This window comes from Drosophila rhopaloa, unplaced genomic scaffold (assembly GCF_018152115.1).
Source record: "Drosophila rhopaloa isolate 14029-0021.01 unplaced genomic scaffold, ASM1815211v1 contig_2, whole genome shotgun sequence".
Classification (NCBI taxonomy): domain Eukaryota; kingdom Metazoa; phylum Arthropoda; class Insecta; order Diptera; family Drosophilidae; genus Drosophila; species Drosophila rhopaloa.
The window spans coordinates 4,576,147-4,599,742 of NW_025335083.1; the positions used below are offsets into that span (position 1 = coordinate 4,576,147).

General features: G+C 41.3%; 2 protein-coding genes across 17 annotated transcripts; one reads left to right on the plus strand and one right to left on the minus strand.

Moving 5' to 3' along the window:
* Positions 1-347: 347 nt before the first annotated feature.
* Positions 348-17,754, minus strand: LOC108050589 (multidrug resistance-associated protein 1). Of its 14 annotated transcripts, none has more exons than XM_017132331.2 (13): positions 16,631-17,750; positions 13,362-13,490; positions 11,778-13,295; positions 11,428-11,565; positions 11,153-11,299; positions 9,865-9,949; positions 8,986-9,805; positions 8,550-8,920; positions 4,540-4,763; positions 2,240-2,457; positions 1,673-2,179; positions 1,234-1,615; positions 348-1,160 (listed from the first exon to the last, which is right to left on the minus strand). In XM_017132331.2, the coding sequence occupies exons 2-13, from the start codon at positions 13,413-13,415 to the stop codon at positions 969-971; spliced, it is 4,656 nt and encodes a 1,551-aa protein (XP_016987820.1). In that variant the 5' UTR covers positions 13,416-13,490; positions 16,631-17,750; the 3' UTR covers positions 348-968. The 14 variants fall into 14 exon arrangements, with proteins under 14 accessions (XP_016987820.1, XP_016987828.1, XP_016987829.1 ...); XM_017132339.2 differs by lacking the exon at positions 4,540-4,763 and adding an exon at positions 2,788-3,008 and having other exon boundaries at positions 16,631-17,749; XM_017132340.2 differs by lacking the exon at positions 4,540-4,763 and adding an exon at positions 6,225-6,445 and having other exon boundaries at positions 16,631-17,749.
* Positions 14,073-23,220, plus strand: LOC108050591 (PIH1 domain-containing protein 1). Of its 3 annotated transcripts, XM_017132345.2 has the most exons (6): positions 14,073-14,281; positions 14,348-14,456; positions 17,822-18,508; positions 18,545-20,347; positions 20,792-21,666; positions 21,894-22,142. In XM_017132345.2, the coding sequence occupies exons 1-6, from the start codon at positions 14,213-14,215 to the stop codon at positions 21,951-21,953; spliced, it is 3,603 nt and encodes a 1,200-aa protein (XP_016987834.1). In that variant the 5' UTR covers positions 14,073-14,212; the 3' UTR covers positions 21,954-22,142. The 3 variants fall into 3 exon arrangements, with proteins under 3 accessions (XP_016987834.1, XP_016987833.1, XP_016987837.1); XM_017132344.1 differs by having other exon boundaries at positions 14,074-14,281; positions 17,822-20,347; positions 21,894-22,141; XM_017132348.2 differs by lacking the exons at positions 17,822-18,508; positions 18,545-20,347; positions 20,792-21,666; positions 21,894-22,142 and adding exons at positions 22,159-22,799; positions 22,878-23,021; positions 23,090-23,220 and having other exon boundaries at positions 14,083-14,281.
* The last annotated feature ends 376 nt before the right edge of the window (positions 23,221-23,596 follow it).

Sequence of the window (23,596 nt, forward strand, 5' to 3'; positions counted from 1 at the left end):
ATTTTACCTGTATTTTTAAAAAATGTTAATATCAGAATCAATCCGACTCAATTTAAAATATATGTGTTTTATATATTTATTTTTTTAAATATTCGTGGTCAACTACGACATCCTCTAATAAGAAAATTAAAAAGCTTTTCGGAGAACTTTTAAGTCCGGGCGCAATCCAAAAAGGACTTTCCGTAGGGGAAAGCAACTTCACTAAAAGCTCTTTATCTTTTATCATAAAAATTCTTTCTAGATAAAAAACAAGATTATTGTAACACTGGAAAAAAACTTAATGTTGATTGCATCCAAATGTTTAAAGTATTTTTTGTTTTTTAATCGTCATAAAAACACTTCATAGATTCAATAAGATTTGTTAGGGTTTATTCATTCCCTATGTTTATTACATTATTTAAGTAAACATTTTACAAAATTTTCAATATATTGATTTAAATACGCTGACCATTTTTATCACTGATCTTATCAGTTGAAGGCAGAAAATTCTTGAGTGAGTTTAAGTATCATTCTAATCTTTCTCTTTTGTTAATTTAAGTACATAAATATGTGGTCTTCCTCTCTTACATCGGTTTGTTTTTGCGTAGAAAACTAAGTACAATAGACAATAGAAAAATACACTTGACTATGTAAATACAATACATATTTTAAACGAACATAGAGTGACCGTCGAAGGCGCAACTGGGTCGAATAAAATTGCTTATGCTAATGAACATTCCGTCGGTATTTGCTAATTTCTTCTGGGTTTTGTTTCTTTTGTTTCTTTTGCTTTGTTTCTTTGTTTTATTTAGTTGCTTGTTCTATCCATGAGGTAGAGCACTTTCCGACTGCCAGTTGTCAGCGCCAAATGGCTTAAAGCTACTGATCAATAGTTTTCTCTTCGTACATCTATATTCCTAGGGTTTCTTGTTGGGGCACACACTCTTCCGTTTGAGTTTCTTGAAGTTTCAAGCTGACATTCGTGGATCTTAAACTAGGTTGGCGTCCTTGGCCATGCTGTAGAAGGCCGACTTCGGATTGTCAAGCAGTTCCGTGGGCGAGGCGAACTCAGTGATCTGGCCCTTGTCCAGGACGATCACCTTGTCCGAGTCCAAAATAGTATTCAAACGATGGGCAATTGTCAGAACGGTGCACTCCTTGAACTCCGTACGGATTGTTTTCTACAAGGGAAATGTTTTCAAGTTAATTATTGCAAATTGTTTTATTGGAAATGTGGAATAGCAAGCAACCCACCTGAATCAAATCATCTGTTTCCAGATCCACAGCTGCGGTGGCCTCGTCCAGCACCAGGACCTTGGTTTTTCGCAGCAGAGCACGAGCCAAACAAACTAACTGGCGCTGACCCACAGAAAGATTCTCACCGCCCTCGGAAATCTCATGGTTCAGGCCTGCAGCCAAACTCTTTACAAACGACTTCAGATGGGACAGCTCCAGGGCCTTCCAAATCTCGTCGTCGGTTTTGATTTCGAAGGGATCCAGGTTAACGCGCAGGGATCCAGAGAACAGCACTGGATCCTGTGGGATGATTGTCAGGCGGGAGCGCAACATGTGCAGACCCATAGAGGCTATGTCCACGCCATCGATCGAGATCCGACCACCGGCAGCTTCAATGATTCTAAAATGAAATTGGCAATATTAGAGCTGAATAGCATGGCTTTAGCTATAAACTTACCTGAACAAAGCCAGTGTGAGACTGGATTTACCGGCTCCCGTGCGTCCCACGATGCCGACCTTCTCGCCACCCCTGATGTCGAAGCTAACACCGCGCAGCACCAGATCCAGACCTTCGCGATAGCGCACCTGGAAGTTCTGGAACTCGACGCGTCCCTCCTGCGGCCAGTTCTTGGGCTTGCTCTTGTCCTGCTCCAGCTCCCAGGCAGCTTCCTGCTTTGTCTCTCCGTACTCCTTGATGCGCTCCACGGACACGATGTTCGTCTCGATGTCGGATGTCATCCGCACCAGCCAGTTGAGGGTTTGGGTCACCTGCAGGGCGTAGCTCACCGACAGACCCACCAGGCCGGGATTAGTTTGTCCTCCCAGGACGGCGAAGAGCGAAGCGAACAGGATGATCAGATTGCCCACCATCTCCAGACGAATGGCCAGCCAACGGTTGGCAATCACAGAGGGGTACTTGCACACCTGATTCTTGTCTACCTTGGCATCGGACTCCTCAATAAAGCTAAAGTTTGGAGATATGGAAGTAGATACTTGTTTAAGGAAACGGATAAGGTTAACATACCGATCTCCAACGTTGTAGGCGCGAATAGTCGAAGCACCGGTCACAGTTTCGCTGAAGTGCGAGTAGATTGGGGATCGGGAGACGGACTCCAGACGCATCAGCTGCCGAGAAGTGGCCACGTAGAAGCGCTGGGCGAAGTAATACAGCAGGGCAATGGGCACGATCACGACCAGGAAAATCGGCGTGGACAGACTAATAACCACAATGGTAGCCAGAACCTAGCCAATATCAATATAGCAATGTAAGTAAACGCAATTCAGGGTAAAAAAAACGAATCAAAAGTGCGTGGAGGTGCGAGGGGGTTAATAGGAAAATATGATGAAAGGATATTTTTGTAATGAATTTGTCTGTTTTTTTGGATCGAACGCTTTAACTTGATGGCAGAAAAATAAGGGAAAGGGAGGAGTCATGAGGCGCCGCCAATTTATCTGGACTAGTTAGTTCTTTGATATGTACAAGGTTAATGGCACTGGGGTTACTTCCGATGTCTTTTGTAGCAATTTGAAGACGGTTCCTAGTGCCTTGTGCGTATGCCTGTGTGAAATTACCTCGTAAGCACACCAAATGCAATCATTAATGACCTGCGGCATTTTCTGGTCAACCGATTCAACGTCTTTCGAGAATCGGGACAGGATGCGACCCACCGGCGTCGTATCGAACATGGTCATTGGTGCTTTCAGCACATTTTCGAGAAGCATCTGGTGCAGTACTGTCGCGGCATGCAAGCTGCCCAGCGCCGGAGCCAAATCCGAAAAGAATGACGTGAAACCTGCGATTAGGCAATTACGTATGGATGGAGAATTAAATTTCACATCGATTGGCAAAAGTCCGAGTCCAGCTGAATTTGACGCTCGAAAAAGACTCTTCGAGTAGGTAAAATTAATAGAGTTGCCCAGCCAAATCGAAATGGATGCGTTGGCTTACTCTCCAAACAAAATATTTACTGAGTTTTATTTACTTTAATTTGATTTTAAAATGTATTTTTATTTTTATTTAAACTATTTTAAATAATTTTTGGATTTCAAAAGAATATTGTAAATATTTGTATTTTTTGAGTGCTTAGGCTTTCAAGAAAGGGAAGACAACCACAGGAAAAATAATCTTAGGTTACAACATGCGCCCGCCCCGTTAATCGAACTATATATTTACAGACTAAGCTCTAAGAATGCGGAGAGCCGGAAAAAGCCTCAAATTGCTACGGGCTGAGAAATGAAATTAATATCACTATGTTAGTCGGAATTAGTTGTAAAATATTTCTTTGATAGGTGGTTAGTTACAGGGAACGTACCCGAAACACTTGCGAGTTAAAGACGCGTATTAGATCTGGCAATACAATATCCAACTTGTAAATATCGTTTGACAGACGGTCGAGAATTCGTGCCCGAGGCATTGTGTCGAAAAAGGCTTGCGGAACATGCATAATGTGGCCAAATAGGTGGACAAATACTTTCCGAGCCCCAATCAGAGCACCCAAGTAAACGATAACCACGCTGCCTATATAGCTGAAGACTTGGGAATTCGAAGTGAATATATTCTTATAAATTCTGGACGAAATTTTTTTTTCAAATTTTGTAATCTATAGTTGATTGACTAGAACAGGGCTTAGGACAAGGGTTAGGAGACAAACTATTTTCGTGTTAGTTTATAGTTTATTTTTAGGACAAAACATAAGAAATAAGATCTCTCATCAAGGGACATACCAAACGAGTAAATGAAAGTCAACGGAATATGAATGGATTTCAAAATAAGTTATATAACAGTCAAAATATTCAATTTCTATTTGGATCAAAGAAAAATAGGTTTAAGATCTTTCTTTAAAACTTTCCCGTTTGATCTTTTGATATGATAGATTACCTGAAATGCCGTACTCAAGACCATTCTTATATTAATTGGCATTATCAAGTCCAAACAGTTGATATCGTTCGAACAGCGATCCAATATCCGACCCTTGGGCGTGATGTCAAAAAACTCAGAGGGACAATGCATGATGTGGTTAAAGAGGCGATGGAATACTCTAGATGAGGCATGTAAGGTGGCTGTGAAAAGGGATATAGCGGCGCCGTAATTGCAAAGACCTAACTTGATTTAATGGACATTAGAAAACGAGGGAGAGATAAATGAGATAAAGAGAGATGTTAGAGATATGAACGAATATTTGTGCAAAACCTTTCCAAAACGAAAGTTTTGCATGTACAAACCGTAACTCTTTTAAGGCTACAAATCAAAAGTTATCAAAGTAATAACAGTAAGGGGAAGAGAAAAAATACTGAAAAAATTGGGGAAATCAAATATGCAAATACCATAAAGATAAAGGTCATAAAGGAATCCATGGTGGCGGGCAACTCTTCGTCGACAACATCCATGTCGCCGCTGAAACTGTTTAAGAGTCGCCCGATCGGAGTGATATCGAAGAAGCGGCACACGGAGGCTCGGATCACGACGGCCAGCAGTTCATTGTGGATGGTCTGGGCCGCATGGAAGCCGCCCAGGTAGACGATTACCACCGCAAAGTAGGCTAGCACACCTGGGGCAATCGGAAAGGGGAAAGAGCGGAACAGGTGCGCCAACGAGCACTTGGTGAATGTCTGAGAAACTGTTTTAATTGAATGGTTGACCAAATGAGGCGATTTCCTACTTTATCTTTTTTCTTTTATCGTATGTCGTTCAACCGAAGCGTACTAGCAGCTCCCACTTAGAAAGAAAATTTAGCATTAAAGGCTCTGAGACCAGTACATCTGCAGAGTGGTTTTTACCATATCCCCTTATTAAGTCTGGGCTTAAACTAAGATGGTTTCAGGTCCCCTTTTGGGCTTTCGCACACACAACTCTCACATCCAGAAAAGATGGTTTCTAATTCAATTGTGGATTGTGGATACATTCATTATAATGAGCAAAGTACTAATGAATCTAATATCAGGTAAAGGCGTTATTCGATCCAAAATAAAAGGCAATAAATGTAAAATAAAATTGTTTAGATGATTGGTTTATGTGTTGTTGCAAGCTGTGTAGGGAAACGTTTTAAATGAAAAAGGATTAAAGTGAGAGTAAAGTAGATTGGGAAGGAATAAAAAGTTAAGAAGTGGTTTTTGTTAATATGAAATTTCGGTTAGGTAAGAGTGTATTTTCCGTTAGTAAATTGCAGGGTTAATTAGGTGTTGGGCTACGGATCTAAGCTCGGGCAAAGGGTGGAAGGTTAAGGGTCAATCTTTACCCCGAAACACGTGTTCAACAACTGTACGGCAATACTTGGGAGCACGCTGTCAACCGTGTCGATATCCTTGGAGTAACGACTCAGAATGCGACCTATTGGCGTCGTATCGAACACTTCCATCGGCCATTTGAGGCCAGTGTTTAGCAGACTGTTGAATACATTCATCGAGCAATGAAGTCCTCCGATAGCTAAAGCCAGTCCCGATAAATATTTGGCCAGTACTGCATGTAACGTAAATATGTTAGGGTGTTTGGCATTTTTGGGTTACAAAAAAAATCTTTCTAAAGAAAATAATTAAGTTTCAACTGATCATGCTTCTATTTTTATTGTTGTAAGCCCCCAGAAGGTTAGTGATTATATCTACATATATACAACATAGAACATTGGAGTTAGTGCCAAACAACATTACTTTGTTCTGTACTTTTGCAAAGTGCAGCATCGGGGAACTTAAAGGGGTTGTGCCAATTGGATAAAGTTAGTGAGTATAATCGGTACCGACTGAAGAAAATTAATTAAGCAACATGGTTTAATTTAAAAGACGACTTAATTTTACCTGGACCTTAAGCTCCTATATAGCAGCAATTAAATTCGTTCAGGGACATTAATGGAAAAATATATGTTTAAGATAAAGAGCGTTTCATAGTAATAAGACAAGAGATGCAATTGATTTAACTGCTTAGCAGATTCGGAAATCAATTGATTACATAAATTTAAGAAGGGTTAAATACTGCCTTATGGCTTTGAAACGCCCTTTCAAGGAGGATAGACATTTACCGCAAACGCTTGACTTATGACCATTCGCCAAAGCATCGGCAGGGCATTGTCGATCGTGTCAACGTCCTTCGAGAACCGATTGACAATGCGCCCGAGGGGCGTGGTATCGAACAGCTCCATCGGCCAGCGGAAGACGAATGTCAGAAGCCTCTCGTGCAGCGCCTTGGAGCAGTAAATGCACCCAAGGGCCAGCGAGAGCGAGCAAAATAAGTACGAGGTAACTGGAATATTAAATTATTTCTTTAAGATCTTGTTCACATACAATTTAACTGAGTTACGTGGCTGAAGCGGGGACAAAACATTCTATAAAGCTTTGACAACCTACAGAGAAGAACTGACCTACTCAGCTGAGGATGGGAATGGGATTTTCAAATGTTCTTTGTTTCTTTGGTAATTACCACAAACAACTGCAAGATGCCGAATCGCAAGTTTTGTGGCAGGGTATTGTCAATTGTGTCTATGTCCTTGGAAAACCGATTCACAACTCGACCCTGGGGCGTGATATCGTACATTTCCATTGGCCAACGCATAGTGCCATGCAGCAGGACGTTGTGCATATATCGGGCACTGTAAACGCAGCCCAGCGAAAGAATCAGGGTGGATAGAAATCCTGCCATTACTTCGAAGAGAGCGAAGACACGGGTAAATCAATTAGTGACCAGATACCGCAACAAAACATCTTGCCCAACGATGATAGATTTCCAACCGTGCTCCCATTTTTGCATATCATTTTTATTTAAGTTATTTTGGATGTCTTTTAAGTGCTCGTAAGATAAAAAAGTATAATTTACAAAAGAAGGTATTTACAATTAGAATTCATTTTGTTGCACTTTAGATTTAGAAATCTCAAAAAATTTGAATAGAAAAGTTTAGTATAGGAAATATCATTTTGTAAGGTTTTTAATTGAAGTAAGTAATATTGGAATATTGCACAAGCAAAATTAACAGCACGGAGGAATATTATTATGGTATATATTATTATTGTTAGAGTGTGGTAATGCAAGATGAACCAGCCGAACCATGAGATATAGGGTGATTCTCCTGCTTAATTAAGTGTCGTGCATTGTTTAATGTTCTTAGTGGCAGTCGTTGAATGCATCTGCTCCGACTCCAATGAATTACCATAAATGCCTGACCAAGGACGACGCGAATGTTGAATGGCAGCACATTATCGATTGTATCGATGTCTTTGGAGATCCTATTGACAACCCGTCCCAGCGGCGTCGTGTCGAAGAGTTCCATCGGCCAGCGGAGGTTGAAGTAGAGTAGTGTCTGGTGTAATACCCGCGAGCATTCGAGGCAACCCAATGAGATGGCGAGGGATGAGAAAAAGTTCGCCACGACTAGAATTTGCGATCGATTTGTTTCGAATTTGGCGATTATTGGTCGATTATTTTAATTTTTTTGGATTAGGTGAGATCCGAAAGTATTGACAAAGTATATTATTTTTGAATACATTAATCAAATTTACTATGCAACACATTTACGCACACAAACATACATACACAAGAGGGGAACCGTTAGTTAATTTGGTTAAGTGTAATGTTCTGATATACAATAACATCGATAACCAAATCAGCTTTATCGATATCAGAACGAATTTGTGTACGTGTATAAGTTTAATATTAATAGATTTTTATTAATATATAAAGCTTTTTGTGTTTAGTTTGGAAAGCGAGAAGCAAGATAGAAGCTATTAGTTTGAGGTGTTAGTGCTTTTAGCTTTGTGAGCTTTGCTTGCAATTTCTGTGGTGGTCTAAAGATTGAGGCTAAAACTAATTAAAGCCCCCTAAAGGTAGCTGAGCAGCATGTGTTCTCTTGGTGCCAAAGTTAGAAACAATTAGATAAGCAATACATATATGAAAACCCCAAACCAAACATAAATCAAACTGAAGAATATAAAGAAAGATGGTAATAAATGCACAAAACATTTTATAATATAAAAAAGCATTACTTTTATGAATTGAAACGTTTTAAACGTTTGGTGAATATTAAATGCAGATCATCAAGATGTTATTTGAACCTGTTGTTGACGTGGCTCAATAATATGCAATATTTTTTAAATTAATGATTTTTCTCAAAGTTAATAAAATGAATTTTTCATTTTCTAAGACCATCTTTGTTCATATGTATATAAATAAATTAACAGAAATACATAAAGAAAAACATAATAGGCATACAAAATAAGCAAGAATACGCAATTAAAGAAAGCAAAACCATTAAAATAAACGTAATCTAACACAACAAAATGGACAAAACGAACATGAAACAAGGATAACTTCCAAGAAAGAATATCAAGACTAAATCGAATTAAAATGAACTTACCTTGACCGAATCCGAAGGCACCATAAACACCCAGATACATGTCCCTGAGGCCAGTGTCGTTGCTCACGTTTTCGTCGTTAGCCCACTTAGTGAGCCACAGGTTCGACCCGATTTGGAATGCTTGGAAAACGAAGTTCAGCACCAGCGTGGCCACTGACAAGAAGATACCAACGCTCTTGATATAGTGTTTGTATACGGCGAAATCCACGCCACCAGTCTGCGATTTCTCAGTTTCAATAAGCTTTCCCTCTACCTCCTGCTTCTTTTTCAAAGAAGCGGCGGAAGCGACGGAATCGTGGGAATTCTGGCGTTTTGTTCGCCGGCGAAGACTTCCTCCTCCGCCCATTAAACTATCAGCGGAGGTAACCGAGCTAACAATAAGAAATTAAGTAATTACTACAATAAATACATGTGCAAATAAACCTAAATTACTTACATGGAATCCGACAGACTTTCCGTGCGCGCCAACTTAATGGCCTTCTCGACACTGCCTAGCAACTCAGGGACATCTCCGGTGCTGGAGATTTGGCGCTTGATCTGGTTGAGCTCTTCCTCCTCCTCATTGCCATCCTGGAGATGCTGGATGATGAAGTCGGCGAAAGCGCCCTTATTCTTCACCAACTGATCAAATGTGCCGCTCTCGCTAATCTCGCCCATTTTTATCACGTAGATACTGCTGACCTGGGGCAAGAATGTGACGCCATGGGTAACCAGCACGCGTGACTTGCGAGCCAACAAGCCCTTGGGTCCGATCACCTCCTCGAAAATGTGCTTGCCCACATGGGAGTCCACGGCACTCAGAGGATCGTCCAGCAGATAGAGGTCGGCATCACTGTACACGGCACGGGCCAGCGAAATACGCTGCTTCTGACCACCTGATAAATTAATGCCTTTCTCACCGATTTCCGTGAGATCTCCCGCCGAAAGGATGTCGATATCGGCACGCAGGGCACAGGCGTCGATCACCTTGTTGTAGTGCTTTCGGTCGTAGGGTTTGCCGAAGAGGATGTTGTCCCTCACCGTCGCATTCTGAATCCACGCCTGCTGCGGTACATAGGCCAACTTGCCCACGGTGTTGACAACGCCCGCAAGTTTCTCCATTTCGCCGAGGAAGGCCTGCACAACCGAGGATTTGCCGGAGCCCACGGTGCCCACTAGAGCCACCAGACTGTTCTTGGGCACCTCGATGTTGATGTTGCGCAGGGTGATCTCATCGCCCCAGGAAAACTCGCCATTTTCAATGCTCATGGGGTGGGCTGTATGTATAATAAATATGTTAACAAATATGCTATACCAAATTATTGAATATGCTTACGTTTGGAGGGATCGTGGAGAACGCTGTTGGGATCGAGTTCCTCACTGTTCAGGAACTTATTTATACGCTTCACAGAAACTTGCGTCTATTCGTTCGCACATAAAAAATGGGAAATCGATTAGAATGGTTTGAGCAGTAGGAGTTATTTTAATACACAGAATATGTTAGTAAAAGGTTTGGGAAAGGAAAAGTATGATGGGCAGATGGGAAAAGATATTCTAATCCGAAATTGGATGAATGAGGAATATCCTCGGTCTGCCGAGGTTTTAATATACCCCTGCAGAACAAACAAAATGAAAGGGCTAATGTCTTGGGATATGTAAGTCAAATTAATAAAATAATAAAGCAATTTTAATAAGTGATATAATGGGTTTTAAAGAACAAAATTGGCGATTGATTATATATTACTTACAATTTTTTACAAAAACGTAGAAGACATAAAGATAAAAGGTTATTTTTGATTAGCCCTATATAACTGAGAATAATTTATTTATACCTATAACTACCTGACATGAAACCCTTCTTTTCTTTTTGAGCACACGGACGAATAATCATGTCTTCATTTCAACTATAATTAAATCCCCTGTTATTGCCCTCTGCAAGGGCATATTTTAAAAACCCAAACAAATGGTTTCTATTGAAACTGATGGAAAGGCCCCCACCACCAGATAAATTACAAATTGGAACTGGTTTGGTTCGGACAACTTTAAATCCCAGGTGAATATGTAAATTTAAGTTGTAAAAAAAATGAATGCAGGGAATCAATGAAGGAAGAGGTAACTTTGGTTAGAGGGATATTTTTCGGGATACATTTGGTTGGCTAAAAAAGATTTCAAATTGAGTAAACAAACATAAATCACAATCACAAAACGGCACAAAACGGCCGATCACAGTGGGGCCGGGGATCAGCACGAAATAGATAGAAAACATAATCCCTCAGCCCCACTGTGATCGACTAAAGTGGTAGTATTTGGTATTGCAATCGAGCGTAACTTACTTGCACCAGGTTGGTGATCAGCATGGGCAACATTGTTAGCGGAAAACGCAGAATGTTGAATAATGATAATGAGACAAAGGTTTTTGTGGCATCAAGCACGTTATTTTCATCGATTAAAACGTAAGTGGCGAATGTGACTAATGAAACCTAAAAGATAATACACAATATCGTTTAAGGCGTTGCTAAAATGGATGTTCTTGATCCTTGTTTTGAAGTGGATGGATTAAGAGGAGGCGGGGATGCACCATAGCCGAAGAGGTTGATAGTCCATCATCATCGTGGGCGCAGTACCTCGGCTATGTCAACACTCAGCATGGGCAGGATGGTCAGCGGGAGTTTCATGAGGTCGAAAAGGGCGATTGAGACTAACACCTTCTCGACCGTCAGCTGATTCGCCTCGCTGGTCAGCACGTAAGTGGCGAACGTGACCAAGGAAACCTTTGATTGTTTGGACACGAAGTACATATATTTGCCAGATTAGTCCAATGAAACACGTCCAACTCATCTCGGTCAGCTGTAAAGAAATCTCGGAGGACTCAGAGCCCTGCGGGGCTGGCATATCTTACCAGGAAGGGGGCGCAGGACCACAGGAACGAGGTGCCCGCGTTCAGATAAGCGGTGGATCGCAGAGTAGCGATCTCCTTGTCACGGATGTCCAACACTTGCTTCTCGAAACTCGGCTCCCAGGCGTACAACTTGAGGACCTGTTGATGTTGTAGACTTTGTTAATGTTTGGATTGGCAAAGAAGATAAGCGGGCAAGCGGAAAGAGAAACACGGCAAATACTAATCCCGACTTAAGTCAGTGGGTCAATGGGATTAGTCTTTAACCGAAATATCAGGTAAAAAGGTAATTATCTTTTATAGACATTACGAAACAGCTTTTTTAATGTACTCTTAATTCCAGGATCACTCACCTTGATGCCACTTAGGACTTCGTTCATCAGCTTAACACGCTCATCCTTGTACTTCATCTGTCTGATCTGATAGGTCTTGATGCGGCTGGCAATTACTCCGTTCACGGGGATAAGGATAATCATCACAGCCAGACCGGCCAAGACAGACGGTCCCAACTGCTGCCACAGGAAATACAGTGCCAGGGCGATCTGCAGAGGCGCCGACCAGATCATGTTCAGGTAGGTGGTCAGCTCCATGAAACGCTGGGCATCCACGGCCATCAGGTTAACGATCTCTCCCACGGTGGACTCCTTTTTGGTGGAGTTTGAAATGCGCAAAGCCTTGCGGTATATGGCGTTGATCAAAGCTGTCCTGATACGCAGGCCCACGATGAACATTCGGTGGAAGTACTGACCCAGAATAAAGGTCTGGAAAGCGGCCAAAATGAAAAGCAGGACGGCATACATAATGCCCTTCCACTCGGGCTGCGGATCTTTTTCTTGGGCTTCAACGAAGCTAATGATCAAACTTAAGACCTGCGGCTGGGCAAATGTTAGGACATCGGTGAACAATTTCATCAGGGAGCCGAACAGGAAAACGCCACCGAAGGACTTGTAGATGGGCGGCATAATACTGGCCATGCCCTTCTTGCGTCCATTCTTATCGCCATGAGGATTCTCAAAGGTCACGTTGCCATTGCTGAATTGCGCCTTCGGTTCCACGCGGGCTTTACTCCTGTAGTTCTTGCGCACGTTCTGGTTCCAATGGTGGGCAAAGATTGGCATCACCTCGGAACAGCTGTCCTGCGGTCTCAGGTCCCACAGATCCTTCTCCTCTAGCGGATTGCGGTAGCCCTTGAGGGCCATACTGTCGAACCACTGGTAGGTGATCCTATTGAGGAAGCTGGCCGAGAGCTCGGGTATCTCGTTCTCTCCCCTCTGGTACTTGGTTTGCTTGGGCAGACCGTCCGCAAAGCAGTTAAGGATCAGCATGATGCAGGAGAAGGTGAAAAAGACAAAGAAACTGGCAAACTGGTACTCCTCCCAGGAAAAGTCGTGCTGCTCCGTTTCTTGAGAGTCAATGATCTTCTGGCGATTCGAATCTAGCCGAACTTCCGTGCGGCAGCGTGGAATCGACAGCACGGTCAGCAGAAACCAGAACAGGAATTGACATCCCGTGGTCTGCACGCCATACTTGCGATTCAGCGGGATGAATATGAAGATCAGCAGGAAGGTGGCGAACTTGATAATGGGACCCCACACATCCAAATCGTAGAGGGGCAACTCGGAGTCGCCGCCCTTTTTGATCAGGGCCATTATCAGATCCAGGGCAGTGATGACCAGCAGACCTAGGTTCACCAGGGCCTTACTCACGCTCAGCTTGTTCCAGGGTATGTTCCTGTCCAGACTCGCCTTCAGGTAGTAAAAATCGAATATCACGAACAGCCAATAGAAGGCGCAGGGCGTCCAGACCAGCACCGTCTGCTCAAAGCACGGCGTGAAGTCGGGATTGTTGGTCCACCATGTCTCCGTTGCGTTCTGTTCGGCGGATAAACGGAAAATCTATAGTTCCCCGAGCTCAGGCCAAACCATGGACGCACTTACCCAGAATGTGGAACCGCAGAATTCGTCCATCGGCGAACTTGTGTCCTCCGCCATGGTCGCTGGTTTTTTCGGCCACCTCTTCCACGTGCAATTGGGTTATGTGTAATGCTATAACGGGCGATGTGGTAACTGTAATGCCGAAGGGAAGCAGTTTTATAGTTTTCTATATTTTCTGACAAACAGCTGTTTCTTCCCAAGCCGCATAACTACAACAACCGCTAATCACCGCAGTGGAAAGTGGTGTGTCTTTACAGTGGTATTTTTCTTGGTATATACAGTGTCCCACTGTATTTTGTACAGTGAGTTTAGAAGCGGAGAATGTGCTCAAAAATGTTCGATATATTTTAGTAGTAATTTAATTTTTTATAAATTAATATTTTGACATATTAATTATATCAATTAGTTTATATGACTATCAACTAAAATCAAAACAGTTTCGTTATTGAAGATTTTTGAAATCCGAAAATCTTTGGCTGAGATACATGGAGATATTACTTTTTTTTAAATAAAATGATTCTTCCAATTTTCTTTTTAAAACATTGATAGTTCCAACTATATTACTTTTTGGGTTAGTCCTTAAATACAAGAAAACCGCTATGTTAATTAAAAGCTGGTTTGATGGAAACTTTTCCGTGAAGTTCTCTTTATTCTTGTACACGCGATAGTTTTTGGTATTTAGTGGCATAACAGTATTTTCCTCTGATGGTCACTCTATCACATCTTATTATTTCAAACGAGTTGACAGCTCTGTTAAGCAAAATAAAAAAATTTTGTTTTCTACGAGTCGCAAAGCTTAAAAATAGTTTTTCATTCGTTTTACTCGTGTCTGGCTGTTTAAAGCGCGATACAAAATGGCACGTCGCTCCAATTTCATTGAGGGCAACGACAATTTTCGCGAGCAGAACTTGCGATTTGTGCGGGTAAGAAAAACGCGATGAACGTTGTGCGGTGTGGAGAAGCACATTAATTTGTATTTATTAACGCAGAACGAGTTTGAGGACAACATCAACCAGTTCTTCGGAGGTTCGAATCCAGGCGGAAGTGGCCAGCAGAAGCCTCCACCGCGGGACTCGCTAATTGTGCAGCCGACTGCAGGTGAGTGGCGTCCATTGCTGTAACCGGAATTTCGCAGGGCACTGAAATTGCGAGCGGTAAAACGGAAAAACCGCAAATTCTAGCCGGCTAGGCATGACGACAACTTTATGGTCTATAACACTTATGGTTGTCGCTATAATCTCTTACGAGTGCTGAGCCATGTCAGCTAGATAATCATCTCACGTCGCTATCGATTCCGCATGAGGCCGGTACAGTGAACCCGCGATAAGGCGAACGTGAAACAGGCGAGCTTGCACACGCGATATCACATATATTGACATGTATTCTGATAATATAGTAGATCTTATCAAAAAGCGACGGGGAGTGCGATAACACAAAAATTGTCCCTGCCAATGCCCTCAAATGCTAATCGTTTCCAAAAAAGTATTAAATTTAGTATGCAAATTGGTAAAATAATTTTAACTCATTTAGTTTTCTAGAGCATAACTTATTTGTTGCTTTGCCAAACAATATACAGTGAAAATATTTTTCTTAGTCCAAATTTCTAATGAGAATACAATTTTATTTCGTATTTAAACAAATATATTCAGCTGTTAGATTTTTTTATAATTTTGTTAAGTCAAAATTTACATTATTAATATTTATAAAAATCTATTCTTTGGTAAATAACAAACGTCCATTCGTATTATCAGGAGAAAAAAATCATTTCAGCGAATGTGTGATCCAACCGAATTAATTAATAGATAAGTTCCAACTAGGGAATGTGGCTTTTGAGAGTTTGGAAGGTTGTGCAGTTTAGTTTGTAATCTAACCCCCTGTAATAGTGTGCTATGTCCAGATAAGTGTTTACATGCCCAGGGCACTCCGTGGAAGGTCTCATCGCACCCACTTGAAACGATAGTTTATTGTCCAACAATCATTGTCAATGACAAATATTCAAGGAAAACTAGTTTTCCCTCCTCGAAGATCTAACTAACAAAAAGAGAAGAAAGACAAGCTCGGAGCTAATCTTGACCGGAGCCGCGAAATTCGTTTAAGGCGTTGGGCTAGTCACATTTTATGGGCGCCATAAACTTGTTTGCCCGCTTACGCATGTGTTTTAAGCATTCGGCTTTAGATAAAATTCTAGCACACTAGAAACGGGTATTTTAAGTTCAATATAATTAATGGCGAAACCTGTTCCCGCAGCGATTATATAAGCACAACAATTGATGGACGAAAACCCCCTGCAAAGTAATTTTCAATTGCACAAAATGTGAGTTGTTTTGTCTTTGGCAAAATTTCTCTTTAAATACGAAAAGCGCGAAGTCACGATGAGATGCTAAGCGAAATGGAAACGAAATCTCTCTACTGTACTCTATAAAAGAGAGGGCTTTTGCTCTGCTTATTTGCTTTGGATTTTACCAGCCGGCATAAATTGTTTATGCGCCTTTCCTTGCACCGACAAACAAACGTGATTTATTTACAGAATATTAACGACACTTGACAGGGGCTGTCTTTATTAATACAGAAAGATAAGGCCGACTGCCTTTTGCTGAGTGCAAACTCCGAAAAAGGAACTTCCTTGTAGCGAAAATGCTTTTTAATAGCAGTTCCTTATCAGGCCCCCCGGCTGAACCTTATCGGTCCCATATACTAGACTCTTCCATTGTGTTTGTCGTTACTCTAGTTATGAATTGCAGTTTATAATCCTTATATTGTTGCTTATCGCACACTCGGTTGCTCTAGTTGCTGCTTCATCTCCTTGAAATCTCGGGGCTCTTTTTTTTTTAACTCACTATTGTCGCTATGTCGAAACTATAGAACACCTTCTTTCAAGGCCCGTGACGTCAGCATAGTGGTTACAGTGGAGCCCACGAGGCAATTAGTTTCTATCGCCGTGTAATTTCATTTGAATGAAACAGCCTTGCGCACTTCAATTATAAATTTTTTTATCAATTAAATAATCGCTCTACAAGCATGACAAAACACTAATGCTTATTATCAAACAGTTCTGATAGTGAATCACCTACTTTGAGGAATGTTTTCGCGGGATTCTCTGGATCTGTTTAAAAATTTCACAATTTCAGGCAAAGAAATTTACGCACCCACAACGAAAAGCAGATAAATTTCACATAGATACAAACACTCACACTTGTTCCGCTTTAGCGGACTGCGGCAACAAAAACCACACTGGACGGTATCGATGCGACTAAAATGTCACTTATAATTACCTCTGCGTTGAAAAAAGTCGGATCGGAGCGAATAGATTTGAATCGACTCGACTCGGAGCGGTTGGGATCGGTTTTGGATGGAGGGCAGCAGCAGAGCACAGAATATCGACGGACAACCGGCTCGTTACGAGCTAAATGGGCAACTGAATGCGAGCCAAGCGCGGTGAACAAACTTATTTGTTTTACGTTTGCGCGCACAAAACAACAATGAGATAATACCCGCTGAGAGGGAGAACACAAAAATCAAGAGCAAATGTATACACAATAGAAAACGTTTGACTTTGCTCTTTTTTTTTGCCACCGATCAATTAAAACCCAGGCCTTCAAGGCCCGACTCTCACCCAATAGGGCTATGTTTGGCCAGAAAAAATCGCTCTATCAGATACAGGTAGATAACGCCGCTCTCTTCCACGTTTTTAAGTGGTATACGAACACTATGGGCTTTCCGGCTCTGGTGAAATTATTTCAACGCGTGTAAAGCACAGAAACTTACGAAAACCCCAAGAGTGGCGCACTCTTAAGCTTTTTGTTGTCACAAGAGCAACAGAACACCTAGCTGATAACGATATCAAAAAGCGTCTAAGCAACTGGCGTACTCCCCGTGTTTTGGTTATAAGGATGAATTACTATTAGTGTAGATTTTCGTGCGCGCAAAGGTTTCTTTGCGTTTTATCAATTTTTTTGTTTTGATTTAATATTTATATTTTATACATAAGTATGTCAATGCAGTGCTCGCTCCGTATATGGAAAAATATACTAAGAAGTTTCTAGAAGTCAAGAGAAATTAGTCTGAATTTTCAAAACTCTATAAATAAAATTGATAGTATTGCCAATCTTATCGGTACGAGTAAATGTTTAAATTAAAATACTAGATAATGGCATTAATTCGTTAATAGATTAGCGAAAAACACCAAACATCAACATTAGTCAGCAATTTGACAATGACTATTCGCAATAACAATTGATTAATTTGTTTTTTTTATTATTTGTAGTTTATTATTATTTTGTTTTAATTATTTAAATAATATCAGCTGTTTTATTTTTGTTTCCTATTCTTAAACTTATAAAAACTTTCCAGCGAGCACTGCATAAAGTGTCAATATTGTCATGAATAGATTGACGTGTATAATAGCTCTAACCCCAAACGTGTCTGCTTTTTTAAATTTCTAATTTCATGTGGTATGAAATTAGGAAAGAACGAGATGGACAACCGCCGGCAGTTTCTACGGGAGCTGGGCGCCAGTCGGATGTTGGCCAACGCCCTGGCACAGCGCACCTTTAAGGTGCCCAACTTCAACCTGCGCCACTTTCAGCGCCAGAGGTTCCGCCTCAGCGTCGAGCTGGGCGACAGTCGTCAGGACGTGGTGGACAAGGAGGTGCTGCGTGCCATCGGGGAGGCGGTGGAGAACCAGGTCGACGCAGAGTTACGTCCCCGAACCCCATCGCCGCCGAGGAACATTGATTGGCACAACATCAGCAGGGAAAATTCGCAGGAGAGGATTGATCGATCGCGTCCGAGGAATCGGCAAAGGGAGGACAACTTTCAAGGACGGAGGGACAACAGTCGGGGATTTCCAGTGCATCGAAATGCAAATCCTCAAGAGTTTAACCACAATAAAAGAAGTGATTCATTCAATCAGAATAACCGCAGTGCAACTCAGCAGGACGTAAATCGCAATAATCGTAATGCGAATCCACAGGAATTGTATGGCAATCGAAATGCAAATCCAAATCGTAATGCTAATCCTCAAGAACTTACTCGCTGTAATCGAAATGCAGATGAGTTGACTAGAAATGAGTATTCTCATCCGAATCCGCAGGAATTTAATCGATCTAACAGAAATGCAAATCCGCAGGAATTCAATCGATCTAACAGAAATGCGAATCCGCAGGAATTCAATCGATCTAATAGAAATGCGAATCCGCAGGAATTCAATCGATCTAATAGAAATGCGAATCCGCAGGAATTCAATCGATCTAATAGAAATGTAAATTCCCAGAACTTAAATCGTAATAATCTTAATGATGAATTTCATCGAAATAATCGAAATGATGAATTTAATCAAAACAATCATATTGCGAGTCCGCAGGAGCTTAATCGAAGTAATCGCAATTCGGATGAACTCAATCAAAATAGTCGCGATTTTTGTCCGGAAGAGCCATATCGTAACCATCATTATGGAAATCCACAGCAATTTAACAGCAATCAGGAACCCAGTGACAATTACCAACATGTTCAAGGATTAAATCGCAATAACAACATTCGTGGTCAGGTAACAAATGTTGGAGATAATCCCTCTAACTCAAGAAATACCCGTACAAACTACAATCGTGGGTCTGGTACTCAGGACTTTGTTCCCAATCAACAAACCAACTGGGGTCGAAATTCAAAAATTAATCAACATGGCAAAAACGTTGACAATTTTCAGTTGCCGAGAGATCGATTCGACTCACCTGATAACAACCCACAACAGCTGCGATATACTGACCAGGATATTCGTGAAATGAACGAAAACTTTGAAAATCGTGAACAACAAACCGTTCGCAATTACCAACGTATTGTCAATAACAATCAAATTACACTTTGTCGCACTGATTTGATTGAAGTCGGTCAACGAAATTTAGACGGCGACAACTTTGTGTCCGACGAACGCACCTTTATTGATGATCCACAGGATAACTTCAGAAGACCAGGCATGCGCAACCGAGAAGAACGAAACTTTAAGGGCAACCAACATAGCCTCAGAGAACATGGCACTGATGATCGTAATTCATATGAACGCGGTCGCAACTTTGTCGACAATAGGTGCCAGTTTGATCGCGAACCCGATCGTCATTATTTAAACGACGATTTCAATCAGCGGAACAACTCTTCGCGTGGCGCTGACATGCAACGCCTTCCCTCAAGGGAAGCTGACACATTCCGAGGCTCAAATAAACCCCACTTTCCGCCGAACCAGTATCAGCAAACTATGGATCGCGGATCGGGTTCTGGAGATCGATACCGCGATAACCAACAGTCGCGAGGTCTCAATCCTAACAGACCTGTGGGTCCTAACCAAATCGGACCAATTGCTGATAGATTTGCTCCAAGAAACACCAATTTAAATAGTTCAAATCAAAATGCAAATCAACCCAGAACAAGTCTCGATAGAAATTTGGCAAGGAATATTTATCCAGGTGGTCCACAACAGCGTAATATGAGTCGGGATCGAAACTCAAAACCAAACTTTATTCCTGGCGGGCCAAACCAACCAAGATTATGTCAAGATAAAAACAATAGATCCACCTCATTAACAACTCAAAATCGTACCACATATAGGAATTCAAGCGGGCCCAATCAAAACCGCCCAAATACATCAGCAAGTCAAGATCGCAAGGCAACCAGGATCGATGCCAATCAAAGCAGACCAATTGCAAACCAATCACAAGATGCAAAACCTTGTATTCCAATCCAAATAAACAAGAAGCCAGGTGCTGCACCAAACAATCGGGGACCGAATCAGAACAAGCCCAATCAGCCGGCCATCCAAACTAAGAACCTCAATCTTAGTGCATCCAGACCAAACAATCGGGGACCGACTCAGAACAAGCCCAATCAGCCGGCCATCCAAACTAAGAACTTCCATCCTAGTGCATCCAGACCTGGCCAGCAGACGAATAATGTCAAACCACAAGCACCTAAGAACAATGCGGCCATGGCAAACCCACGCGCTGGTAAGGGTTAAGCTCTTAAATTCATCATAAAAACATAACTTAGAACGAACCAATCGAAAGTTAATAGCTAACTCTCGAGTTAAACAGACTGGTTCTTCAATTTAATTTTAAAACTACACGTAGACGTAGTTTGGAATGCAAACAGACTGAAAATATATTTAATTTTAAAACCTGTCCCTCAATGGGTATATTTATAAAAAAGCGTTTACAGTCCCAAATTAATTTTGTTCTTAATTTTTTTTATTATTTGAGGAAGGGCTTTTCTGAAAAAAGCCAATTAAAAATAATCAAGAGCAAGTTTAAGTACCAAACGGTACAAAGCTGAACCGAATAAAAAATTTAATTTGTTTTCCAATTTGGAACCCTTGGAACTGTCACACTAGTTTGCATTCCTATTTGTTAAAAGCATCTACAAAATATATACAGCCATATTAAATTTTACAGGCCAAAAAAGGGAAGCGGAGGCCGCAGGGTTGGGGGCTCCAAATCAGGCTAAAAAATCTAACCCAAAGCGCCAGAGGGTGAACACCAATCGGAGCTTCATTATAGGCGGTATTCGCCTGCCCTATATCAACAACAATAGCAAGGAACTGCCACAACCAGAGGAGGAGTCCTACGCGGTGACTTTCTTCGAGCAGAAGCCCATCTACAACACAAACATTTATGCTACGGACGATGGCGCGATTTGTAAAGAGGAGGATGAAGAGGACGTATCTGAAAATGAATCTCTTGACTCGAATCGATCTGATGTTCAGTCGACTTTTAACAATCGTAACTCCAAGAAGAAGGTACGCTCCCAGTTGCGTAAAGAGTGGACGAAAGTCTATAGGAAGAATAACTACAAGGACTGGAGTGCCTGGTGGAGGGATTACAAGTGGTGCGGAAGCGAAATCAACAAAAAGCTAGAGAAGTACGGCGACCGCTCCTTGCGTCACCGCTTCATTCCCTCTTCACCAAAAGCCACCACCGAACAAGTGGTCAATCAGGTATTCAAAATGGGCCACGTGGGTCTGGAGAAGAATACCTTCAGCCACTACCGCAACATGCGTTCCATTTTCCTTTTAATGAACGAGACGTTTCTCGATAATTTGTCCGAGAAGCAAATGGAGGATTTGCAGGACCTAATCCGTGGCATTCCAAATCACTTATGGCTGTACAAAATACGCAGCATGGTCTACCTTTGGGAGAGGTACCATGGCACTCTAAAGAGTCCAGCCTCAAAAAATGTGCATAGGGCCAAGGAAATTCAATCCATTGCGCGCGAATGGAAGAATCCCGTCTTTCACTGGCTGGCCAAGCAGGCTTTTGATGAGCTAAAGGTGGGAGTGAATGTTTTAAATACCGAAAAGCACCTGGAAACAATCAGAAAAAGAAAATTAATTTGAATTACAAATCCTATTACAAAACATTAAAATGGTTTGAATATTAATTAAATATAATACAATACAGAAAAGATAACATTAAATCACTAGTATTGTTGTCAGGTGCCTTTATCTATTTATCTTTCTGAGATTCAACTAAAAACTTACATTGTCTTTATTTATAGGCAATCAGCGAGATCGCCTGGCCGGATCATAATAAAATCTATCCTGGCTTAAAAGGATAATTTAACGCGGAGCTTATTAAACATATAACTTTAAACATTATGTATATTAGATTGTATACGGAATTACAGCCAAATAAATCATGGATTTAGTTTCTGCAATGGAAAACTACGCTTGAATCACCATAAGATTGATTAGTTACATGGAACTTTGCTGAGAACAAAATCTAATATCCTTATCCGTTTCCCTTTTCTGCCTTCCCTACAGGTTTCTGCGTGAAGAGCTTTAAGTTGAATAGTGATGAGAAGTTCTTTATTAACGTGTGCCAGGCTCAGGAAGTTCCAGCACCTCAAGATGTCACCGAGGAGGAACTAATTGCCATTCTGGAATCCACTACGCCTGGCTCGTATCGGGTGCCCATGAGTATCTCAGAGCCAAGGCACACAAAGGATCGTTCCGACAAAACCGTCGATGTCTGCGACATTGCCATCAATCCAAGGTTCCTGGTCAAGATGCAGAAATCACAGTTGTTCAACAACTTCTTTCTGCAAATTGTGGCCGAGGCTTTGAGCGAAAAGTACAATGTGCAGCTCAACATGGATAAGACCATTATCTTGAACAATCGCAAGTTTATCGGCTCTTTGGTGTCCCATCGCGTACGCAATGATGATGTTCAAAGGGCTCAGCCTGTGTCTGGAGGCCCAGCAGCTATTACCAGCCAGGATCAGGCTGCGACACCAGACAAGTCTGGAAAATTAGTCCAGGAGATTAACGAAAAGGATGCAGCGGCCATAAGGAAAAGCTTCCAACTGGCACCCACAAATCCTGAGTTGCAGTACAAACTTCGCGCTCGAGTTCGAAACGATTCTGTTGATGAAATCCACGCTGAGATTTACCTACCAAATTGTGTAAGCTTACAGGCGCAAATTACATTACTATAAACTTGTTAGAAAAGGAACCTAATCGAACCTTTTTTCACACCGTAGGTTTCTTCGCAGGAGGTTAGTCTAGATGTTGGCGAGGATCGTATCCTAGTAGAATCCCAAAAGCATGGCTATGTTTTTGACAAATTTGTGAATTACCGCCTGCAGCAAGATCGTGCCCAAGCTTTATTCGATAAGACCAGCAAGGTAACCGACTGGGATTCACAATGGAAATCAAATCTTTATAATTTAGATGTATTTCTTTGTTCTTTCAGATGCTCCAGATCCGCATCCCGGTTTTTTGTAACTGAAAACATAAATATATCATAGTTCTTATTCTTAATGTAACAAATCATTTCCAGCGTGATTGTTAATAAATAAAATAAAATGTCCACGTTACCAATTACACTGTATTTATTAATTTTTCTAGCAACTTATATTCACCGTAATTCTTGTCCAAGATTGTATGGGTTTATACTACCTAATCCTACTAACTTTGGATACTTAACTGAATAGAGAATCGGACTATTCTAAGAGTACTGAGAATACACGGATAAAGAAATACTAAAACCGATAGTTTATTTTTAAACTTAATTTTTTTAGTGCCTATTTGCCTTGGTTGGGGCTGCCAATAAAATGCATGTATCAATCAAATTAGACTTGGAAAATGTTGTCGAAATTTATTTAATATCGCAACTCGCGATCGCCGTTAAAAGTTAAATTGTGACTTTTTGATTAAGATTTCCTCACAGAGGAATTTTAATTTAATCTTGTGTTATGTA

Bases quoted from the DNA above. Each gene is read 5' to 3' on its own strand.
- LOC108050589 (XM_017132331.2), bottom strand. From the start codon at position 13,415: ATGGCGGAGGACACAAGTTCGCCGATGGACGAATTCTGCGGTTCCACA. The intron at 9,806-9,864 runs GTAAGCATATTC...TTATACATACAG, and splicing joins TCTCCACGATCCCTCCAAAC to CCCACCCCATGAGCATTGAA. The intron at 8,921-8,985 runs GTAAGTAATTTA...TCTTATTGTTAG, and splicing joins GAAAGTCTGTCGGATTCCAT to CTCGGTTACCTCCGCTGATA.
- LOC108050591 (XM_017132344.1), top strand. From the start codon at position 14,213: ATGGCACGTCGCTCCAATTTCATTGAGGGCAACGACAATTTTCGCGAG. The intron at 14,457-17,821 runs GTGAGTGGCGTC...GTATGAAATTAG, and splicing joins AATTGTGCAGCCGACTGCAG to GAAAGAACGAGATGGACAAC. The intron at 20,348-20,791 runs GTAAGGGTTAAG...TAAATTTTACAG, and splicing joins CATGGCAAACCCACGCGCTG to GCCAAAAAAGGGAAGCGGAG.